This window comes from Acomys russatus, chromosome 21 (assembly GCF_903995435.1).
Source record: "Acomys russatus chromosome 21, mAcoRus1.1, whole genome shotgun sequence".
NCBI classification, from domain to species: Eukaryota; Metazoa; Chordata; class Mammalia; order Rodentia; family Muridae; genus Acomys; species Acomys russatus.
The window spans coordinates 10988470-11007337 of record NC_067157.1 but is presented as its reverse complement, the minus strand read 5'-3'; the positions used below and the strand labels follow the sequence as shown (position 1 = coordinate 11007337).

The 18868-nt window shown below is 45.1% G+C and overlaps 1 protein-coding gene across 1 annotated transcript; it reads right to left on the bottom strand.

The window, feature by feature from the left end:
- Positions 1-672: 672 nt before the first annotated feature.
- Amd1 (adenosylmethionine decarboxylase 1) lies at positions 673-17007 on the bottom strand. The gene is made up of 8 exons (XM_051164153.1): positions 16553-17007; positions 8262-8348; positions 6875-7001; positions 5445-5547; positions 4251-4293; positions 2271-2508; positions 2035-2190; positions 673-1403 (listed from the first exon to the last, which is right to left on the bottom strand). Exons 1-8 carry the CDS (start codon positions 16660-16662, stop codon positions 1263-1265), a joined length of 1005 nt encoding a protein of 334 aa, XP_051020110.1. The 5' UTR covers positions 16663-17007; the 3' UTR covers positions 673-1262.
- Positions 17008-18868: the final 1861 nt, after the last annotated feature.

Below are 18868 nucleotides of genomic sequence, written 5' to 3'. Positions count from 1 at the left end.
AACAGGTCATATGCATCACAAAAATAATTACAACTTTTAGGTCACAGATGGAAATGCCTGACTCTCCTTTAGTAGAAATTGACGGCAATGGTGGCTGAAGGTAAAAGGCGACTGTACTTGGGATCAGTGTTTAAGATTACATTTCTGCTTTGACGTGGTGGGCATTCACTCCTTAGGTAAGTTGGTGAAAGCATGGCAGGCACTCCATTAAAGCTCACTAAGGTGCACTGCATAGCCTACTGTTTCCATGCAGGTTCCCCCTCCCCAACCCAAGACAGGACTTCTCTGTGTAGCTGTGACTGGCCTTACACTCACAGAGATCCACCTGCCTCTGCCTCCAAGCGCTGGGATAAAAGCGCTCACCACCGTGCCCAGGAGAATGGGCTCTCCTGCTAATTACCCCTGGACATTCAGTTCCTTTCAGATGAAACATTCAATTTTGTCATTTCTCTTCCACAGAAGTTCATGCCAATAAGGAGACCACCTTCTTTGTCTTAGAAAAACTTAAGCCAGGGGACTATCTCTAAATTTCCCCACCTGGGTGTTGAGATTGTTATATAAGCCCACAGTGTACTAGTGCGTTGCTGTATCAGGGCGAGGGAAGTTGATGGAAGAGGGGAAATCACCCGGTAGGACTATAAATGCAGGAGCAACCACTGTAACAGTAGGACACAAAACAACTGTAATTATTTTCTTACAAGGACAACTCGTGGAAGAAAAACTTTAATTGCCATTGCATAAAACACCTGTAGGAAGTAGAAATTGGCTTTGAGTGACATTAGTGGAGAATATGCTCTAGAAAGAGGAGGTAACTGGATGTAAAAACTCTGGCAGCAATAGAACAGCCGCAGATGGTCAGCTGAGGCCAGCATCTAATGAGGACGAAAGCCTTGTCTGTGGGGGATTTTGGAGGATGCCTGTAGAAATATTACACCGTGCATAAACCAAATGGGATCATTTTCACACGTGTCGTAAAGAGCCATACAGTCAAAGTTCTTTTCCACATGCACTTCCATTCCACAGCAAGAGTGGCGTAGAACACCTAAACACAGAAGAGAGCATTCATGCAAGATATCTAACTCCTTGATATAATAATGCATACACTTCAAAATGATTACACTATCGTTACACCTAGGGCTTTCTGCAACTACAAGGTGGTGGTCATGGAAAGCATGGCCCCCAGTATCAACATCTAGAAAGCGGCCACCACCTCCTGTGTGTCTTCTCTTTTTGCGTTTTTTCTTCTTCTTCATTTTTCTTAATCAACTCTGCTGTTGTTGCTGTTTCTTAGCAAAACTGGTAAAAACAAAATTGTAATCATTGAACATAGCACTCTGGCAATCAAGACGTTTAAAACCTTCAATCTTCTGGGGTGAAGAAAGCACTGTGCGACATTTAGAGCTCTGGGGAAAAGTACAAAACAAACATTAGCACTTCTGATCTCTAGATTGTTTTCAAACAAAACAATAATGCCATGAATAGATAAATATCTTAAAACCCCATTTCTAGAGATTTACTGAAATTATTTGTGTGTGTGTGTGCGTGCACGCATGCCACGAGGCAAGACCAGAGTTGTATGATTCTTTGGTATTGCAGTCTCTATGAGCCATCTGCTGCGGACGCTGAGATCTGAACTCAGGTCCTCTGATAAAGCCAAGTGCTCTTAAATGCTGAGCTCTCTCTTCAGCCCCAAATGTGGCATTTTATTTGACCTTTTCTTCTCATGGGTTGGGTGTGCACCTCTGAGGTGTCAACAGAGAGCAAGGTAGAACTTACTAACAGGTTGCCGTGCAGAACAAAGACTGCTGAGAAACTGATGAAACACAGAAGCCTCTTCTTTGCCAAGTAGCTGCAGTGAGTGGCCTCGAGGCAAAGCCTGCTTCCCCTTAGGCTTCACTGCCCCTAGCAACCACAGGAGCTAGGCAGGAAGTGCTGGCCTTGCACGCACGTGCAAGACCTTGTACAGCCAAAAAAAGGGCTTGGGGGGGAGGGGGGGAGAAAGAAAGAAAGAAAGGAAGGAAGAAGTCAAATTACCTGATTAACGAACAAGGTGGTCACAAATTTCCCTGGCTTGAAGACTTCCACAACTTTCCTGATCAGGTCGTCATAGGAAGTCTGACTTAGGTTTGTTTCAAAGCTAACATAAGAAAATTCTGGTTCTGGGGTGATGTGAATAGTCCAATATGTTCCCTTAGAGAGAAGTTTTTGTTGTTAGTAGAAGAAAGGAGAAAATAGACAGCAAAACAACCCTCACTCTTCTAATGACTTACATCTGACTTCATTCCATTCATCGAGTAGCCACAGGGATTGAACAGTGTGGCGTCAATGACAGAACCTGGTATCAGGTCACGAATTCCACTCTCACGAGTGACATCCTTTGCAGTAACACCATCTTTCATGTAGAACTGGTCCATAACTGCTGGGTCAAGCTCGCTCATCAGAATTTCCAGGGTTTGATCTGGCTGATTGATTACTCGGCTCTCTGGGAAATCCAAAGTATACAGGTACCTATGTAGAGGCAAAACACAGCTTCTTCAACACAGCCGACAGCTTAGAACAAGCCTTCCGCTGCTTCTTTTAAGAAGCCCAGCCGGTAGTGGCGGCACCGCCGGTAGGACTTGCTGAAGGAGGCAGAGGCAGGAGGATCACAAGTTCGAGGCCAGCCTGCGCTACACATTTTTAGGCCGGGCGTGGTGCCTCACGCCTTTAATCCCAGCACTCGGGAGGTAGAGGCACGCAGATCACTGTGAGTTCAAGGCCAGCTTGGTCTACAAAGGGAGTCCAGCAGGACAGCCAAGACTACACAGAGAAATCCTGTCTCAAAAAAAAAAAAAAAAAAAAAAAAAAAAAAAAAAAAAAAAAAAAAAAAAAAAAAGAGGAAAAAGAAGAAAAGAAGCTCAAGCCCAGCAGGGGGTGCACACCTTTACTAACAGAGATGCCCAGACCCCCTCTCCTAATGCCCACTCTTTAACCCTCACAGCAGCGGTGGTTGATGCACACAGTCAAGCCTGGAGTGGGAAGCAAGTGTGTCATGAGCCACCAACCTTAGCAGAAAAGCAAGGGCAGCTGATGACTTCCAAGGGAAAAGTCAGTTTCATTTAAGGGTTCCAGGCAGGTTAGCCAAACTCTAGTGCATGGTCAAATACCCAAGGGTACATACAGATCTGGGCAATAAGTTGGAGCCAATGGTTTACTAAAAAAATAATTTTTCATTCATTCATTCAACCACTCATTCGTTCATTTAGTTTGTTTATTTTTGAGACAGGTTCACTGTGTAGACGTGGCTGTTCTGGAACTCACTCTGTAAACCAGGCTGCCCTCAAACTGCGTACTGCGATTAAAGGCGTGTGACACAGGACATGTAAAGAAGGTGGGGATCACTGGGCAGTGGTGGTGCATGCTTTTAATCCCAGCACTTGGGAGGCAGAAAACAGGCAGATCTCTGTGAGTTCAAGGCCAGCTTGGTCTACAGAGAGTTCTAGGACAACCAGAGCTGGTTACACAGAGAAACTCTGTCTCAAAAAAAGAAAGAGAAAAAAAAAAAAAAACCGGTAGGAACCAGGGAGAAGTTACAAGTAGGAATGAGAGGTGAACATGACCAAGCATACAGACAAAATTTGCAAAGCAACTTTGCAATGGGCATGGTAGTACAGTATTTTTAAAAAAATGATTTATTTTTAATGCATTGGCGTTTTGCCTACATGTATGTCTGTGTAAGGGTGTCAGATCTTGGAGTTACAGACAGTTGTAGGCTGCCATGTGGTGTTGGGAATTGGACCTGGGTCCTCTGGAAGAGCAGTCAGTGCTCTTAACCACTAAGCCATCTCTCCAGCCCCGGTTGTACACTTTTAATCCCAGCTCTCAGAAGGCAGGTATAGGCACACTTCTTGAGTTTGCTAAGTCGGATCTACAACGTGGAATTCCAGGCCAGGCAGCTACATAGTAAAACTACCTCAACTAACTCAAACTCCAACTCTGCTTGACCCTCCAAATTCCTTTACAGTATTAAGGAACAGTCCTAGGGCTTTACACATACAAGCTAAGTAAAAAAAAAACACCACACCACCGAAACTACATCTCTAATTTGTTTTTCCTTTCTATTTTATCTCACCAACTTGCCTTTACTGGCCTTTTACCTCAGACTCCAGTGTAGCTGGGATTAACAAGTGTAGTTACCAGGTCTAGCTTAAACACCCCCGCCCCCCAAAACTCACACACATAGGCAACAAACCCAAATCAAAATTACATACCAACAGTCAGAATTCATACGTCCCATACAATATGCTGCTCCATCTGTGAGGAAAGAGTTTTTTTTTTTTTTAATTCCTTTAACAGGGTAGCTTATTATCAGCCATTCAATAAACAGTATTATTTGCCGCTGATTAGTAATGTCCTCAGTGAACAGAAATTAAGGCAGGTCAATTCTAATGAGAAAATCATGTTTTCTGCTATGTTTTATGTGTATGAGTTTGCACATGGGTGTCTTGTGCCCATAGAGGCCAGGTCCATTACCACGTGGGCACCAGGAACCAAACCTGAGTCCTTTGCAAGAGCAACAAGTAACCTCTTTTTGGGTTATTTCAAGACAGAGTTTCTCTGTGTAGCCTTGGCTATTCTGAATTAGCTCTGTAGAGCAGGCTGGCCTGGAACTCACAGAGATCATCCTGCCTCTGTCTCCCCAAGTGCTGAGATCACAGACGTGCACCTCCCTGCCTGGCTGGAGCAACAACTGCTTAATATTTAAGCTGCTTTACTTACATATTCTCCTGAAACAGTTTCAACACTTCTCTTAGCACAGTTAATTCCCACCATTCTCTGGCAGTGAGTAGTGTGTGATGTCACAAATAGCTGGCAAATATCTAAAGTCTTTTACTTCTTATAGTGTTGAAGATCAAATTCAGGGCCTCACACTTGCTAAGTATGCATTCACCATTATTTGTGAACTACACATACTGTGTCCCCAGATTTTCACCTTTTAATCCATTTCTTTAAGTGATTGTCAAAGTCATTAAGACTTCTTGGGTTGGGGGCTGGAGAGATGGCTCAGAGGTTAAGAGCATCACCTGCTCTTCCAGAGGTCCTGAGTTCAATTCCCAGCAACCAGGTGGTGGCTCACAGCCATCTGTAATGAGATCTGGTGCCTTCTGGAGATAAAGCACTCATATAAAATAAATAAATCTTTTAAAAACCCGCCCTTCTGCCAGGTGTGGTGGCGCACGCCTTTAATCTCAGCACTCGAGAGGCAGAGGCAGGCGGATCTCTGTGAGTTCGAAGGCAGCCTGGTCTACAAAAGGGAGTCCAGGACAGCCAAGGCTACACAGAGAAACCCTGTCTTGAAAAACAAAACAACAACAACAACAACAACAAAAAAGCCCCGCCCTTCTTTAAATAGTTGCATCCCCACTGCAGAAGGCAAGAATTGCTATACTCTAACCTTTACTTACTTGGGAAAATTGCATTAAGAAACTCAATTTCTTCCTGGAAATTCCGGTGTGGGTATCCTTGGTGAGAAGGCTTCATGAAATTCTTACGAGAATAAAAGAAGCTCTGGGGGGGGGGGGGGATGATGGGGGGGGGGGATGGGGATTGATTGATTTAATATTTTTCCTGAATCAATTTTCTACATATAAAAAACAAAACCAAACAACAACAACAACAACAAAACAACAACAAAATAAAAAAACCCAAAACTTTATAAATATTTAAGTTTCAACTGTGAAGGGCATATAGCAGCCACCTGCTTTCACTACTGCAATGTACGTCTTAAACTGGAATACAAGCTAGTGTGTCTATTGATGGGTCAGAACCATAGAGACAAAGTACATTCCTTCCTAGAGCAGTGGCTCTTCTGAAGGCGTTAGGCTTGATGCCCAGCACTCACATGGACACTCACTAGCCCTAACTCCAGCCCCAGCCCCAGAGATTTGATGTCCTATCCTGGCCTCCATGGGCACTAGGCACACAGTAGGCAAAACATTCATAAATTAAATAAGTAAATAGGGCCTCACGATGTATACCAGTCACACTCCCCCTGCCTCGGCCTCGCAGATCTTTTTTCTTCTCTTTGGTTTTCTTTTCTTTTTTTTCTTTCTTTCTTTTTTAAAGATTTCATTTATTCATTATTTATGCAGTACTCTGCCCCCATGTGTGCCTGCATGCCAAAAGAGGGCACCAGATCTCATTATAGATGGTTGTGAGCCACCATGTGGTTGCTGGGAATTGAACTCAGGACCTTTGGAAGAACAGACAGTGCTCTAAACCTCTGAGCCATCTCTCTAGCCCCTTCTCTTTGGTTTTCGAGGCAGGGTTTCTCCGTGTAGCCTTGGCTGTCCTGGACTCACCTCAAACTCAGAGATCCGCCTGCCTCTGCCTCTGAGCGCTGGGATTGCAGGCATGCACCAATTGTGCCAGGCCATTTTAGATTTCTTACAAGGGTAGTTGAATAATCAAAACTGCACTAGTGGGGTGGGTATGCGGCTCACAGCTTTAAGGACACTAAAGCCTAAGAACAGCAAACACGCCCCATCTCTTCCCATCCCACAAAGCAGGCTGGGTGTGGGACCAGGCACCTGCAATTCCAGAACTCTGAAAGGAGAGGCAGGAGGACTGAGTTTTAGGCAAGCAGGCATATGTGATAACATCCTGTATTACAAAACAAAAAAGCCAAAGCCCCAACAGTATTGGCAAGGCAGGCAGTACAATTTAACGACAGAGCGTTTCCCTAGCATATTGTGAGGCTTGGGTTCAGTTCCAACCAGAGGTGTAAAGAAACCAAAATTCTGAGATTTTAATGACATCCCTTTCCTTGAGGTAAAATATTAAACTCCAAACAGAAATTATTCATCAGTTTTACATAACATGTCTGGGTACTTACTTGAATTGAGTCAAACCCACTGTAATCCCTAGCAAGCTTCAACAGGGGAACCAGTGCTTTCAGTAAGAGGGTGGTGCCACATGTCTTCAAAATGAAACGTCTCTTGGAGACAAACATGCTACTCTCACTGCAACAGAAAGGCACAAGCATTACTACCCCATATATTACTAAAAATACAATTAATCTATTCACCAATATTTGTGACTTTTACATCACTGACTAATGTATTTTTATGCATTTATGTACCAACACCAAAGCAATTAGCTTTCTATCCTTTTAGGTTATACCCTGTAGCGTGCACTCGGTCTTTCCTCATACCCCTAATATTTAGCCTCTTATTCTTTTATACACACATTTCTCTTAATATTGTGTGACCTTGCTTGAGAAGAATACATTTCAAGCCATCCATTTTTCCTGCAATTGTGGAATTTCATTTTTCTTAAGAGTGACTAGTATAGCTGGGCGGTAGTGGCGCACGCCTTTAATCCCAGCACTCGGTGGATCGCTATGAGTTCAAGGCCAGCCTGATCTACAAAGCAAGTCCAGGACAGCCAAGGCTGCACAGAGAAACCCTGTCTCAATCTTTCCCCCCCAAAACCCAAACCAAACAAAGAAAAGCCCCCCAAAACAAGCGTGTGCCACCATGTCTGGCACCCATCACTGTTTACTAAGTACACAGTTTCCTCATTTTGGGCACTACTGCTTACGTGGTTTTTCTGGCATGGCGCATAAGTAAGCATTTTATTAAACATCTGCCTATGCTAAACACAGACTTAATTAAAAAAAAAAAAATCAGGCATTATGTATATTACTTAGTGCTAGGCTTATGCCCACAGTAAAAGTAGGCATCCAAAGCATTTATTGATTAAACTAACTTCACACCTAATTTAGTCAATGGCTTTTTAATACTAATATAGCAACCTGATTGTAATGGAGCAAAATTTCATACCTTGTCAGAAACTGGGGCAGAGATCAGTGAGAATGGGTGGGATATTAGAATACAGTGTTTCTCTTTCATCCAATAGACATTGCTGCTAACTATGTAGGAAACATGGCAGCTGTCACAAAGAGCTGCTAGGCAAGGCTTAAAACAAAAAACTACCTAGAAACACAAAAATCACATTTTATGCCAGATTCTTCTTCTTCTTCTTTTTTGGTTTTTTGAGACAGGGTCTCTCTGTATAGCCTTGGCTGTCCTGAACACACTTTGTAGACCAGGCTGGCCTCAAACTCAGAGATCCGCCTGCCTCTGCCTCCCATGTGCCACCAAACTGGCTTCATGCCAGATTATTAAAACTGGAAGAAAACTGATTCTGATGATGAGAAGAGTGTGGGTTCCACAGAGGCTGTGATCAGGGCAGCAGCTCAGTCACACCGTAGTACTCACCTGAGTACATAAGCTTCCTGCTTGTCAGTCTTTGTCACACTTATGATTGAGCACTGCACATCCTTCAAAAGGATGTCCCACTCAGATCTGTTATTCAACAAAAAACAAAATTAACAAACAGTGCTATTTCTATCAGACTTTATCCTTTCACGAAAACTTTTGCCCCCCATGTTAGAGATCAAACCTGGTCTCCTCTGTCTCCCGAGTGCTGGGATTGAAGGAGTGCACCACCACTGCTTGACTTTTCAGCAGTTACTTCAATACTTACTACTAACATTTAATCCATACACTTCCTTGTATGGGTTTTTGCACAGGGTACAACATCCTTGGATTTTATCCATTTTCATGCCAGAAGCAGCATGCATGCCCTAAGTTGTACCAACCAAAAATATCTGCAAATGTCTAAGTCAATGAGAAAGCATCCTTTAAAAACAAAGCATATCAGAATTACACATTTGCTTTACTAAGCTTTGACAGTTTAATAATTTCCAATCACTAAACTCGTATGTGATCCTAATGTGTTGGCTTTGTTAGCTATAAAACTGAAAGCTATTAGGGTCAGACACATCTTTAATCCCAGCACTCAGGAGGCAGAGGCAGGTGGCTCTCTGTGAGTTCTAGGCCAGCCTGGTCTCCAAAGTGAGTTTAGGACAGCCATGGCTACACAGAGAAACCCTGTCTCAAAAAACCAAAACAAGCAACAACAAAAACCCACACAAAACCAATTGGAGACAACAGTTACTACAGGCTAGCAATCATGGTGGTGTCCAGGAATAAAGCACACACCTACCATTATCACCAACTCCAATGTACTTCTAAACAGATTAAAACTGAGAAAATGCCTTAGCCAACTGCATAAAGCCCTGTTGTATCCTATAATATGGACAGCAATACAGCCTTTCCTCTAAATCAAAACAAAATAAGACAAACAAACAAACAAAAATCAGAGTCAGCAGCACACTTGTAACATTAGGAGTTTGAGACAGGGTCTGTCCTTGAATTCAGATGTTCACTTGCTGCTGCCTCCCATGTGCTGGGCCTAAAGTCATGCGTCATCACGCTGTGCCTATATGCAGAGCACTGCACTGCCTTCAACCTTATCTTCTTTTCTTGCCACGATTTCTTTTGTTGAGCCTCTGGCTGTAAGACACTATGTATCTTCATAATCACTTGGCCGATAAAGTCCAACGGTTTGACTTAAGATTTTTAAACTGATTCTTTTCGTAATACTGACTACTTTGAACATCACTATTAGTTGAGGAAGAAGCACGCTGGGTTGCTAAGGTGGAGGAAGCACCAGACAGCCTGGACAAAGCCGAGTACTGTACTCAGCACCTGTGAATATGCTCATACCCTCCCACTGGCGAGGCCAAGCACCAGGCTAGCACCAACCACAAGCTGATACTCAGTTCCAGCCTAGTGCACACAAGGTCCAGCTTCCCCTCAAACTAAAAGCGAGTAGCCATTATGGAAAAGAGTATAGAAACGACTCCCCCAGCATAATTTTTAATAGCTTAAAAAAGGGAAACCCCATCAAATGCTACAAAGCAAACGAATCAAGGACATGATCATTAACCAGTCATAAATATTCTAACATTCCATCGTAATCAAGTCCATGTAAGTAAAAAGGCAAAAGAGGAGCTGGAGAGATGGCTCAGTGCTTAAGAGTGCTGGCTGCTCTCACAGAGGGCCTGGGTTCATTCTCAGGACCCACAGGGAGGCCCATTATTAACTGAAACTCCACTTTCAGCAAACACACACCCCCAAACATTTCAGAAGGGATGAGTGGAAGAGTTGTCTGTGTTTAACAAGTACAGGCTATACTACGTGAGCACTGAGAGCAAATATGGAAAAAAACTATAGTTATGCACGCACTGAACACATACAGACCTTTCTTGCTCTACCATGTAATTACTCTTTATCGTCTTTATCCTACGCTTTAGGTATAAGCTGCAGACTTTTTACAAATCCTACACAAGAAAGCTGAACAGTACTAGTAGGCTGACAGAAGGAAATCAGAAGCAAGAGTTAAACTTCAGTCACCTGAAATGCTGATTAAAAAAAAAGACAGTACACGGATTCTATTGTCAGATCCAGCTGAGCCAGAGACTATCCCAGCACACTGTTCAAAGATTTTAATCTATCAATTTAGGTGATTATATTACATATCACTTCCTAAAATAAAATGGCTAGTTCCAAAGTGCAGTTTGCCCAGTCCCTGTCTAAAATTCAATGGAAGCTACCAAATTAGTGAGCATACAAAGCTTGACTAAGGTCTGTTTCTAAGTTTATCTCAGGCCACCACTAACTCTAGCCCAGGGTAGTCCTAATGTCAAAAGTAACCTAATGTACAGAATACGGCTGCTTACAGACGATCTTATGCTCTCCTGGCCTCCAAGAGGACTTGCATGCGTGTACCCAAATATGTACACAAACACCTGAACAAAACTTGTCCCAAGCAGGGTAGTGGAGGCTCATGCCTTTAATCCTAGCACTCGGGAGGAAGAGGCAGGAGGATCTCTGTGAGTTCAAGGCCAACCTGGTCTACAAAATGAGTCCAGGGCAGCCAAGGTTACACAGAAAAACCCTGTCTGGAAAGGGGGAAGACGGTTCAGTGGTAATTACAGCACTGACCCTCAGAACTACAAAGAGAGACGGGAAAAACTGACTTCTGTTAGTTGCCCTCTCTTTGCCCCACAGAAACACTTGCATTCGTACGGTACCACAACTAATAATGTGTCTAGGAAGCTCAAACTAAAAGGTTTCCTGGCAATGAATTATAAATTTTCTGTATAAAATGACCATTAACTCCAATACTGTGCACAGTAGTCGAAAGCTGACATATGACTCACCATCTTTAACGATGATCCTTTACTGAAAATTCTTTTGCATATAACATTGCTAAAGCAGGTTAAGAATATCCAAACAATTCTAAATGTCACTTCCACCATCAACTTGAAAAGCCTCTAATATTTTTCAAATAAAGCATTTATCTTCGTCACTGCCACCGGGACTTCCCACCAAGCTTCACCTTATGAACTGTAAAGCAAAAGCACCTTACAGTCAGAACCGCCATTTGGACAGGCTTTCGTTGGTGGACCAGCTGTCCCCAACTGGCAGAGCCATGTATCCAGCTCCCTGGTGCTGGGATTTAACACCAGGCCCGGCTCGTTAGAACCACAATTTCTCACCCAATGTAACCCTAAGAAACCATGTTTCTCTTTTTAATATGTCCATTTCAAATATATTATGTAAGTGGACTCTAAATACCCACAGATCATTCATTCTTTTAGTCAACTGCATTACCTACACCAGTACTCTTCTCCATCAATCAGTGTTTAAACCAAGCTCCATCAATCAGTCAAGATTTTCCTTTGTGAAAGGGGGTGGGGGTTGGCATGCTTAGAGATGAGATGGGCCTGCAGGTAAGAGGAATTAAGGAGTCAGGCACCCGAGGTACAAGGGCAGGAGGACCTGCATGAGCTCAAAGGCCTGACAGCAGAGACAATGTAGAAAGAATCTGTCTCCAAAATTAAAAAAAAAAAAAAGGAAGTCGGGCCTCAGTACCCACCACCCACACCAGGCAACTCGCATCCGCCTGTAACTCTGTTCCAGCCATTCTGACCTCTACTAGCACCAAATTCAAGTGCACACCCCAAACAACAAAAACTGCAAAGTCTGTGTGTGTGTGTTCCTTTACTTTGAAAAGCAAATTACATAATTTGCTTAGGTTATGTTCAAGAATGAATTATACTCAATATTCTACTCTGGGAGGTACCCTAAAAGGCTAATTTTAGTTAAGTCTATACCTTGTCTTGGCATTAAAGCTTGGAAAGATGGACCATTTTACCTAAAGGGTCTACCCCTCACGCTACACACAAAGAAATCTGTCTAATTCCACATCTAAATATAAAATGTAAAACCTTCAGGATTTTCTTCAGACTTTGAGTTAGCAGAGATATTTTATTTAAAATGCTGCCAGTAAACTAAACTTAATGTGTGCACTCTGGCATGGGTGCACCTGCATGCAGTGGCTAGATGACAGCTCAGTAGTGTGTCCATACCCCTTCAGATAGGTATCCTTAACTAGCCCATCAAATAAACTTCAGTACAACTCAAGATGACACATGAGCTCTGCCTAGAGTTTGAGGGAGCCACTTCAAATCCTAGCGTCTGGCCAAGTGTGAGCTGCCTTCCCAGCCCTAGGCGGCTTGTTTTCTGAGCCGGGGTCTTACTCTTGCCCACATTAACCCTAAGCCCCTGAGATCCTATTGCCTCCGTCTCCTGATGAGATCATAGGTGAGCACAACTCAGCCAGCGATACAAGCCTGGAATCCCAGCAGAGCCTGGCTACAGATAAGACAGCACCTCAAAAGCTAAACTAAATGAAGAGAGAAAAAGAATGAATCCAAAGTCCAAGCTATTTTCTGAAGAGCACCCCTGGGAAAATGTGGGGGTTTTGGGGGGGGGGACGGGGAGCGGCAGCTCTCATTTTGCAGACCAGGCAGGCTTCACAAAGACCCATCACCTCTGCATCAGAGCCCCAGGACTAAAGGCATGTGTCACCACCTTCAAACCTTATTACTGCGTGTCTGGCATGCATGCCATGATACACTGGTGTGGATCAGAGGACAACTACTGGGAGGTGTTTCTTTCCAACTTTTGTATGGATTTATTCTGAGGATAAAACTGAGTTTTCCAGGCTAGTTCATCAAGTACCTCTATCCAGAGTTCTTTTTTTCTTTTTCTTTTGGTTTTTCGAGACAGGGTCTCTCTGTGTAGCCTTGACTGTCCTGGACTCACTTTGTAGTCCAGGCTGGCCTCGAACTCACATCGATCCGCCTGCCTCTGTCTCCCAAGTGCTGGGATTAAAGAAGTGCGCCACCACACTGGGCTTATCCACTGAGTTCTTGCCAGACAGAAATCTTACAAACATGAAAAGATGTCCAGCTCCATAATTCAGCAACAAATCCTTGTGTGTGTCCATGTAGCCCTCACCAACCTGCTTATGTAGACAAGGATAGCTCCAACCTGCCTGCCTCTGCCTCTCAAGTGCTTGGATTAAAAGCATGTGCCAGAATATCCAGCCAGCAATGCAGTTTGTTTTTCCGAGACAGGGCTTCTCTGTATAGCTGCCGCTGGCCTTGAACTCAAAGATCCACTTGGCTCTGCCTCTGCTGGAATTAAAGGCCTGCAGCAGCAGCAGCAGCACCGCCACAAACACACATCCAGCAATGAAAGGTCCTTCATAACCCATTCCTCCCTCTATAAGGCTGCCAGTCCGCCACTGACCAGCCTTGTCAGATTAGTTTTCACTTCCTAGTTTTACAGCGTGTCCTTTTGTCTGGCTTCTCCTCAGCATATCTGCTTACATTAGCACTCATGTTTTGCATATTGTCAATGGTTCATTTATTGTTGGGCAGCATTCTGTTGTATCCACTATCCACTGTTTTAATTTTATTTTAATTTGGGGACAAGATCTCACTATGTAGGATACCAGGCTGGTTTGAAACTCACTTGTGGCCCAGCCTGGCCCCTGCTTCCCCAGTGCTGAGAATAAAGGTGCGTGACACCAATCCCTAACTACTTCCTCACTCTAGTAGATTTCCAGTTTGGAGGTTACCACAAAACTGCTACTGAAATTCCCAGGCTTTGGCTGGTAAACAGAACAGACCAATTGGGTCATTCTTTTTTATTAGGCCTAGGAAGGTTGTTTAAAGTGTTCCGTTGCTTCTTGCTGAAAGCATGAAAACGCAATTCCACAGGGTGTGGTGTCGCACACACTAAAGAGACAGAGGAAGGCTGATCTCTGTGAGTTTGAGGCCAGTCTGGTCTACAGAGTCCAGGACAGCCAGAGTTGTTGTTACAAAGAGAAACCCTGTCTTGAAAAACCAACCAACAAAATAAACAAAAGCAATCCCTATTTCAAATGTATTCTTTTAATTCTTTCTGTAGACAAGGATTCAATATGCTTAAAAATAAACTGCTTCTTCAACTGTCTTTTACCCTCGGCTTTTAGTTCACATTGATAAACGGCTGCAACCTTGGCCTAAAAAAAGAACAGAATCAAAAGCTGTTAATACCGTAACTACTGTAAATATCATTTATTTAATCCGATTACCCCATGGTCACTGATGCAGGGTCCCCTCAAGTCCCCTTGTTTAGCCACTGACTAGGTGGTTTATCTACCACCTTTATGCCCCTTTTTCAGGCACTTTTTTTTTTTTGTTGTTTTTGAGGTTTTTTTTTTTTTTTTTTTGGAGACAGGGTTTCTCTGTGTAACCCTGACTGTCCTGGGCTCTCTGTAGAGCAGACTGAGATTGCCCTTCGTCTGCCTCCCGACCAATGTACCCTCAGCTTGCTTGGTACTGGAAGGTAGTTGGGTGTGAACTCTTTCAAGTGTTTTGAACAGATCTTAGCTACTGCTACTTGACTGAAGCCAGCTGTAAATACCTACAAAGGTATTTAATGTGTACAAGTCACATGCAAACAGTAAAAATGTCAATTTCTGGTTACACACAAAGTAAGTATGCTTTTCAAACATTTAAAGAAAGCAGAACCGGTCCTTGGCGGCACTTGCAAGGTGGAGACAGGTGGTTAGCCTGTCTAGGACCCAGTTCCAGGACAGCAACGGGCTACACAGAGAAACCCTGTCTCAGACCCATCTTCCCTCTACTCAGGGGCCATTTTAATTATTCAGTTATTTATTTTATGACTATGGGTGTTTTGCCTATGTGGGTGCCCAGCACAAAGAGGCGTCAAATCCCCGAAACTGGAGTTATAGCTAGTTGTGAGCTGGTATGTGAGTGCTGGAAATTGGAAATGCCAGAATGGGACCCCAGAAATGGATCAGAGGTTAAGAGCATTTCTAGGGTCCCATTCTGTCATTTTCAGCTAGGAAGCTGAGAACAAAAATCTTCCGTTTACTGATGGTGTTACAGATCACCTCAGCTTCCAAATGGTTTTGTAATTGCCCAGAGCACCCCCTCATTCAGTCCGTACCAAGATTTTCTAGGAAATAAAACCTGGTAGCACTAACTTTTCAAGACGCCTAACACAACCACCATTTTTCTATTTGTGAAAGGAATAAGCTGCTTCGTGGTTATTATGAGAAAATTAACGTGAAAGGTGTTAACAACTGAAAAATGGCACACATGTCACACGAGGCTTTAAAACTCAGATCCTAACACTTGAGCTACATTTTCCCCTACAATGGAAACGTCCTCCGCAGCAACTAGTAGGAACTGCGTTTCCCAGTGTGCCTTAAAGTCTCGGCAGCACGTGGCCACCGGGATTCTCTCTCCTCGCTTTTTGTCAGAGGACGGTTGCAACGCGCAGCCAACATTCCTAAAACGCCCATTGGTCCACACCCTGGGGCCAGGCTCCCCAGAGGAGCCCACGAGCTCATTGGTCCGCCTCTCAATGAACCGGACCACGCCGGTTCCTCCGCCACCCCGGTGGCATTGGCGCGCCGAGGAGCACGGCGGAGCCCGCGTTACCCGGTCACTGAAGCCCACAGCTGGTGTCACCGCCGCCAGGTCCAAGCATGCTCAGTGTCAGGCGCACTTCTTTGCGCGATCTCATTCTCACTGTGAGATGAGCAACAGCCCTTCGCGCGACGCCCCGCCGTCGCCTGCGACCTCCGGAGCACGAGCTGGGGGGCCGCCAGGTTTTCCCCTCGCTGCTGCTTAAGGCATTATTGAATAGCCCCCCGCCCCGGGGCTGACCGGCTTCTACCCCGGGGTGGGGTGGGGTTGGGAAGCGCACGCCGTTCACCCACCTCCCCGCCGTGCTCTCCCGGACCTCAGCTCCGTAACAGGTTACACAAACCAAGGTCAGGAGGCCGGGGAGCACGCCCCGGGAGGGTCCCGAGGCGCTTGGCTGCGGAGCACGGCGGGGCCCAGCACTGCGACACGGCCGCTCCCGCCCAATCCCGCCGCCGCCCGAGCGCCCCGCGCGGCCGCCGCCTCCCCCGCGGCGGGAGGCCTGCTCGGCGCCCCGCGGCCCAGGCCCGCCCAGCTCCCGCTCCGCCCGCCGCCCCCCCACCCGCCGCAAACGAGCCACACCTGCCGGAGGGCCGCGAGCCCCGCGACCGGGCCCCGCCGCCCGCCGGCGACGTTACCTGAGCACGCGGCCGCGCCGGCCTCCTCCCCTCCCCCAGGCGCCGGCGATCCCCGCAACGGGCGGCGGGAGAAGCCCGTTCCCGCCCGCCGACCTGGGCCCACCTGAGGCGGAGACTCGTGCCTTCGCAGGCGGCGGTGGCGAGCCACCCCTCAGGCCCCGGTACCCACCTTGGGATGGTGCGAAGATCCCCAGATCCCTGGCTTGCGTCGGACTGCTGCCTGGAGAACCAGACCTCCAGCAGTTTCTCGGTCCCTTCGAAAAAATGTGCAGCTTCCATCACCGTGAGACTAGCGAACAACCAACAACCACAGAAAATCAACTAAATTAAATCTCTTCTCCCGCCGCCGCTGCGGATTGTTCCAGCTGTGTTACTAAAGTTCAGGTTCCTTTTTTTTTTTTTTTTTTTTTGCTATAATTTTATATTAACTTTTTTTTTAAAAAAAGGACTAATAAAATTTTCCCGGCTATTTTTGTGAGCGAAAGTTGAACGTGAGTCTGTTGGAAATTAGAGGCAGATACAGTTCAGTCTCTTGTAGTCCGCTGCTTTCCCGTTAGAGAGAGTTGAGCGAGCGCTAGCTAATGTCGCCGGCCATACTGTGTAAGCGAGGGGTCTGCGTGAGCGCAGACCTTATATAAGGCATCCTCCCTGGCAGGCCAGGAAGTGACGCAATCGGCCCGCCCTCGGGGCCTCATAGGGGCAGCTTCGTGTCAGTCAAACGTCGCCGAGCGCCGGGTGGCTGGCGGGGGGCCTACTAGGAGTGCAGGGGAGGACTATCGGCTAGGTTGCATATGGAGCTGCTGCTGGCCCTTGAGCGGGAGACCGCTCTGTTGTCCGGCTGGGGACTTGGGAAGCTGGGGTTGCTTGTAGAGCTGGTGGGGAGAGCGGGAGATAGACAAGGCTGTCCCACGCTGCATACAGCTGGCTAACAGAGAACACGAGGGAGGCTGGAGGGGTGTCGGCGGGGGCGGTGGCCACTGCTGCTGGGTCGGCGCCGTGGCTTTGATCCTGTGCAACGTTCCCCGTTTCAACCGAGTTTTTTGGTTTTTTGTTTATTTATTTTTTTTTTTAATCATCTTTCTCATATGTTTCCTCGAGTGGAACGCAGCCTAGGCAATAAAACTCTCAACGTTTGTCGGTGACCTACGTGTTGCCCGGGGTCGAATTGGAATGCGCTTTAATTCTGCTGGTGCTTTATCTGATGTGGGAATGAAGGCAGCCCTCGACGGGTTTACACAATAGCCAGAAGCCTTGTCTTCCTATTTCAAAAGAGAAAAGCAACGTGGCGCCCAGCCTTGGAGGGCTCCGGCGCTACCTACCTCCCACTGTGTGCCTTGCCTAGCGCCTGGCGTAGGAGTTGGCTCCGTGCAGCAGCCACCTTTATCAACCCGCGCTCCATTAGGTCAACTGGTGGAGATTTAGTTTGCAAAACTTTCTAGGAACTAGCTTTATTAGGTATAATACGAGGTTATTTGATAATATTTTTCTTAGAGTATTCTTGAAGGGATGAACTAATGGAAAATGTTCCTCTGAATAGCCAGTGCCCCGCAAATTTACAATGCTCTCTCAAATGCCTAAGAAGGATTTCACGGATATAGAGTAATAATATAAACAGGCATCCAAGAGTTTTCACTAATGATCATATAAAGTATAAATTAGGAGTTAGGTAAAAAAAATTTTTTTATCTTAAGTAGCAAGAGATGGTAACAAAGTTATTGTTCCTTGGAAACACTGAGGGAAAATCTCCAATCTCACAAAATTAAAAACTATCATTGTCACAAGACAAAGTGACCTTCCCCTATTATCCTTAGAGAAGTCCACTGCAAAACACACTTAAAATTTGCTGTGACATACCCTGAAGGCTAGCTTATCTTTTTTTTTTTTTAAGATTTATTTATTATGTATACAGTATTCTGTCCAAATGTATGCCTGCCCACCAGAAGAAGGAACCAGATCTCATTATAGATGGCTGTGGGCCACCATGTGGTTGTTGGGAATTGACCTCAGGACCGTTGGAAGAACAGCCAGTGCTCTTAACCTCTGAGGCATCTCTCCAGCCCAAGGCTATCTTATCTTACAAGAGCGTGGATTCACATGTCTCCAGGAAATTTATTGAGAAAGCTGTTTAATGAGGTTGGTACAGACATTACTTTTGCCATGATTTTAAAAGCAACTAACTCAAACTGGGGGGTTAGGACGAAATATAATAAATGTTACTTATTCTAGTTTAATAGTAATTCAAGGAGGAAGTGGTTATACTTCGAATAAAGATTAAAGGAATTGTTACCGTGTTTTACAAGCTATTCAATTATTTGATGGTTGCTTATTGAAACGAAGACAGCCTACTAAACCACCTCAAACACTAATTGTGGTATAAATATAATTTGGCTTATAATTACTTATAATTAGTTGCTTTTCAATTACTATTATGCTTTTTCCCACTTTAAGTTAACGAAAGTGCCAAGAATCTTGGCAAGGTAAATCA

Excerpts from the sequence above, each read along its gene's own strand:
- Amd1 (XM_051164153.1), bottom strand. The coding sequence starts at position 16,662 with ATGGAAGCTGCACATTTTTTCGAAGGGACCGAGAAACTGCTGGAGGTC. Across the intron at positions 8,349-16,552 it reads GATCTTCGCACCATCCCAAG|ATCTGAGTGGGACATCCTTT; the intron begins GTGGGTACCGGG and ends GTTGAATAACAG. Across the intron at positions 2,191-2,270 it reads TGAATGGAATGAAGTCAGAT|GGAACATATTGGACTATTCA; the intron begins GTAAGTCATTAG and ends CTTCTCTCTAAG.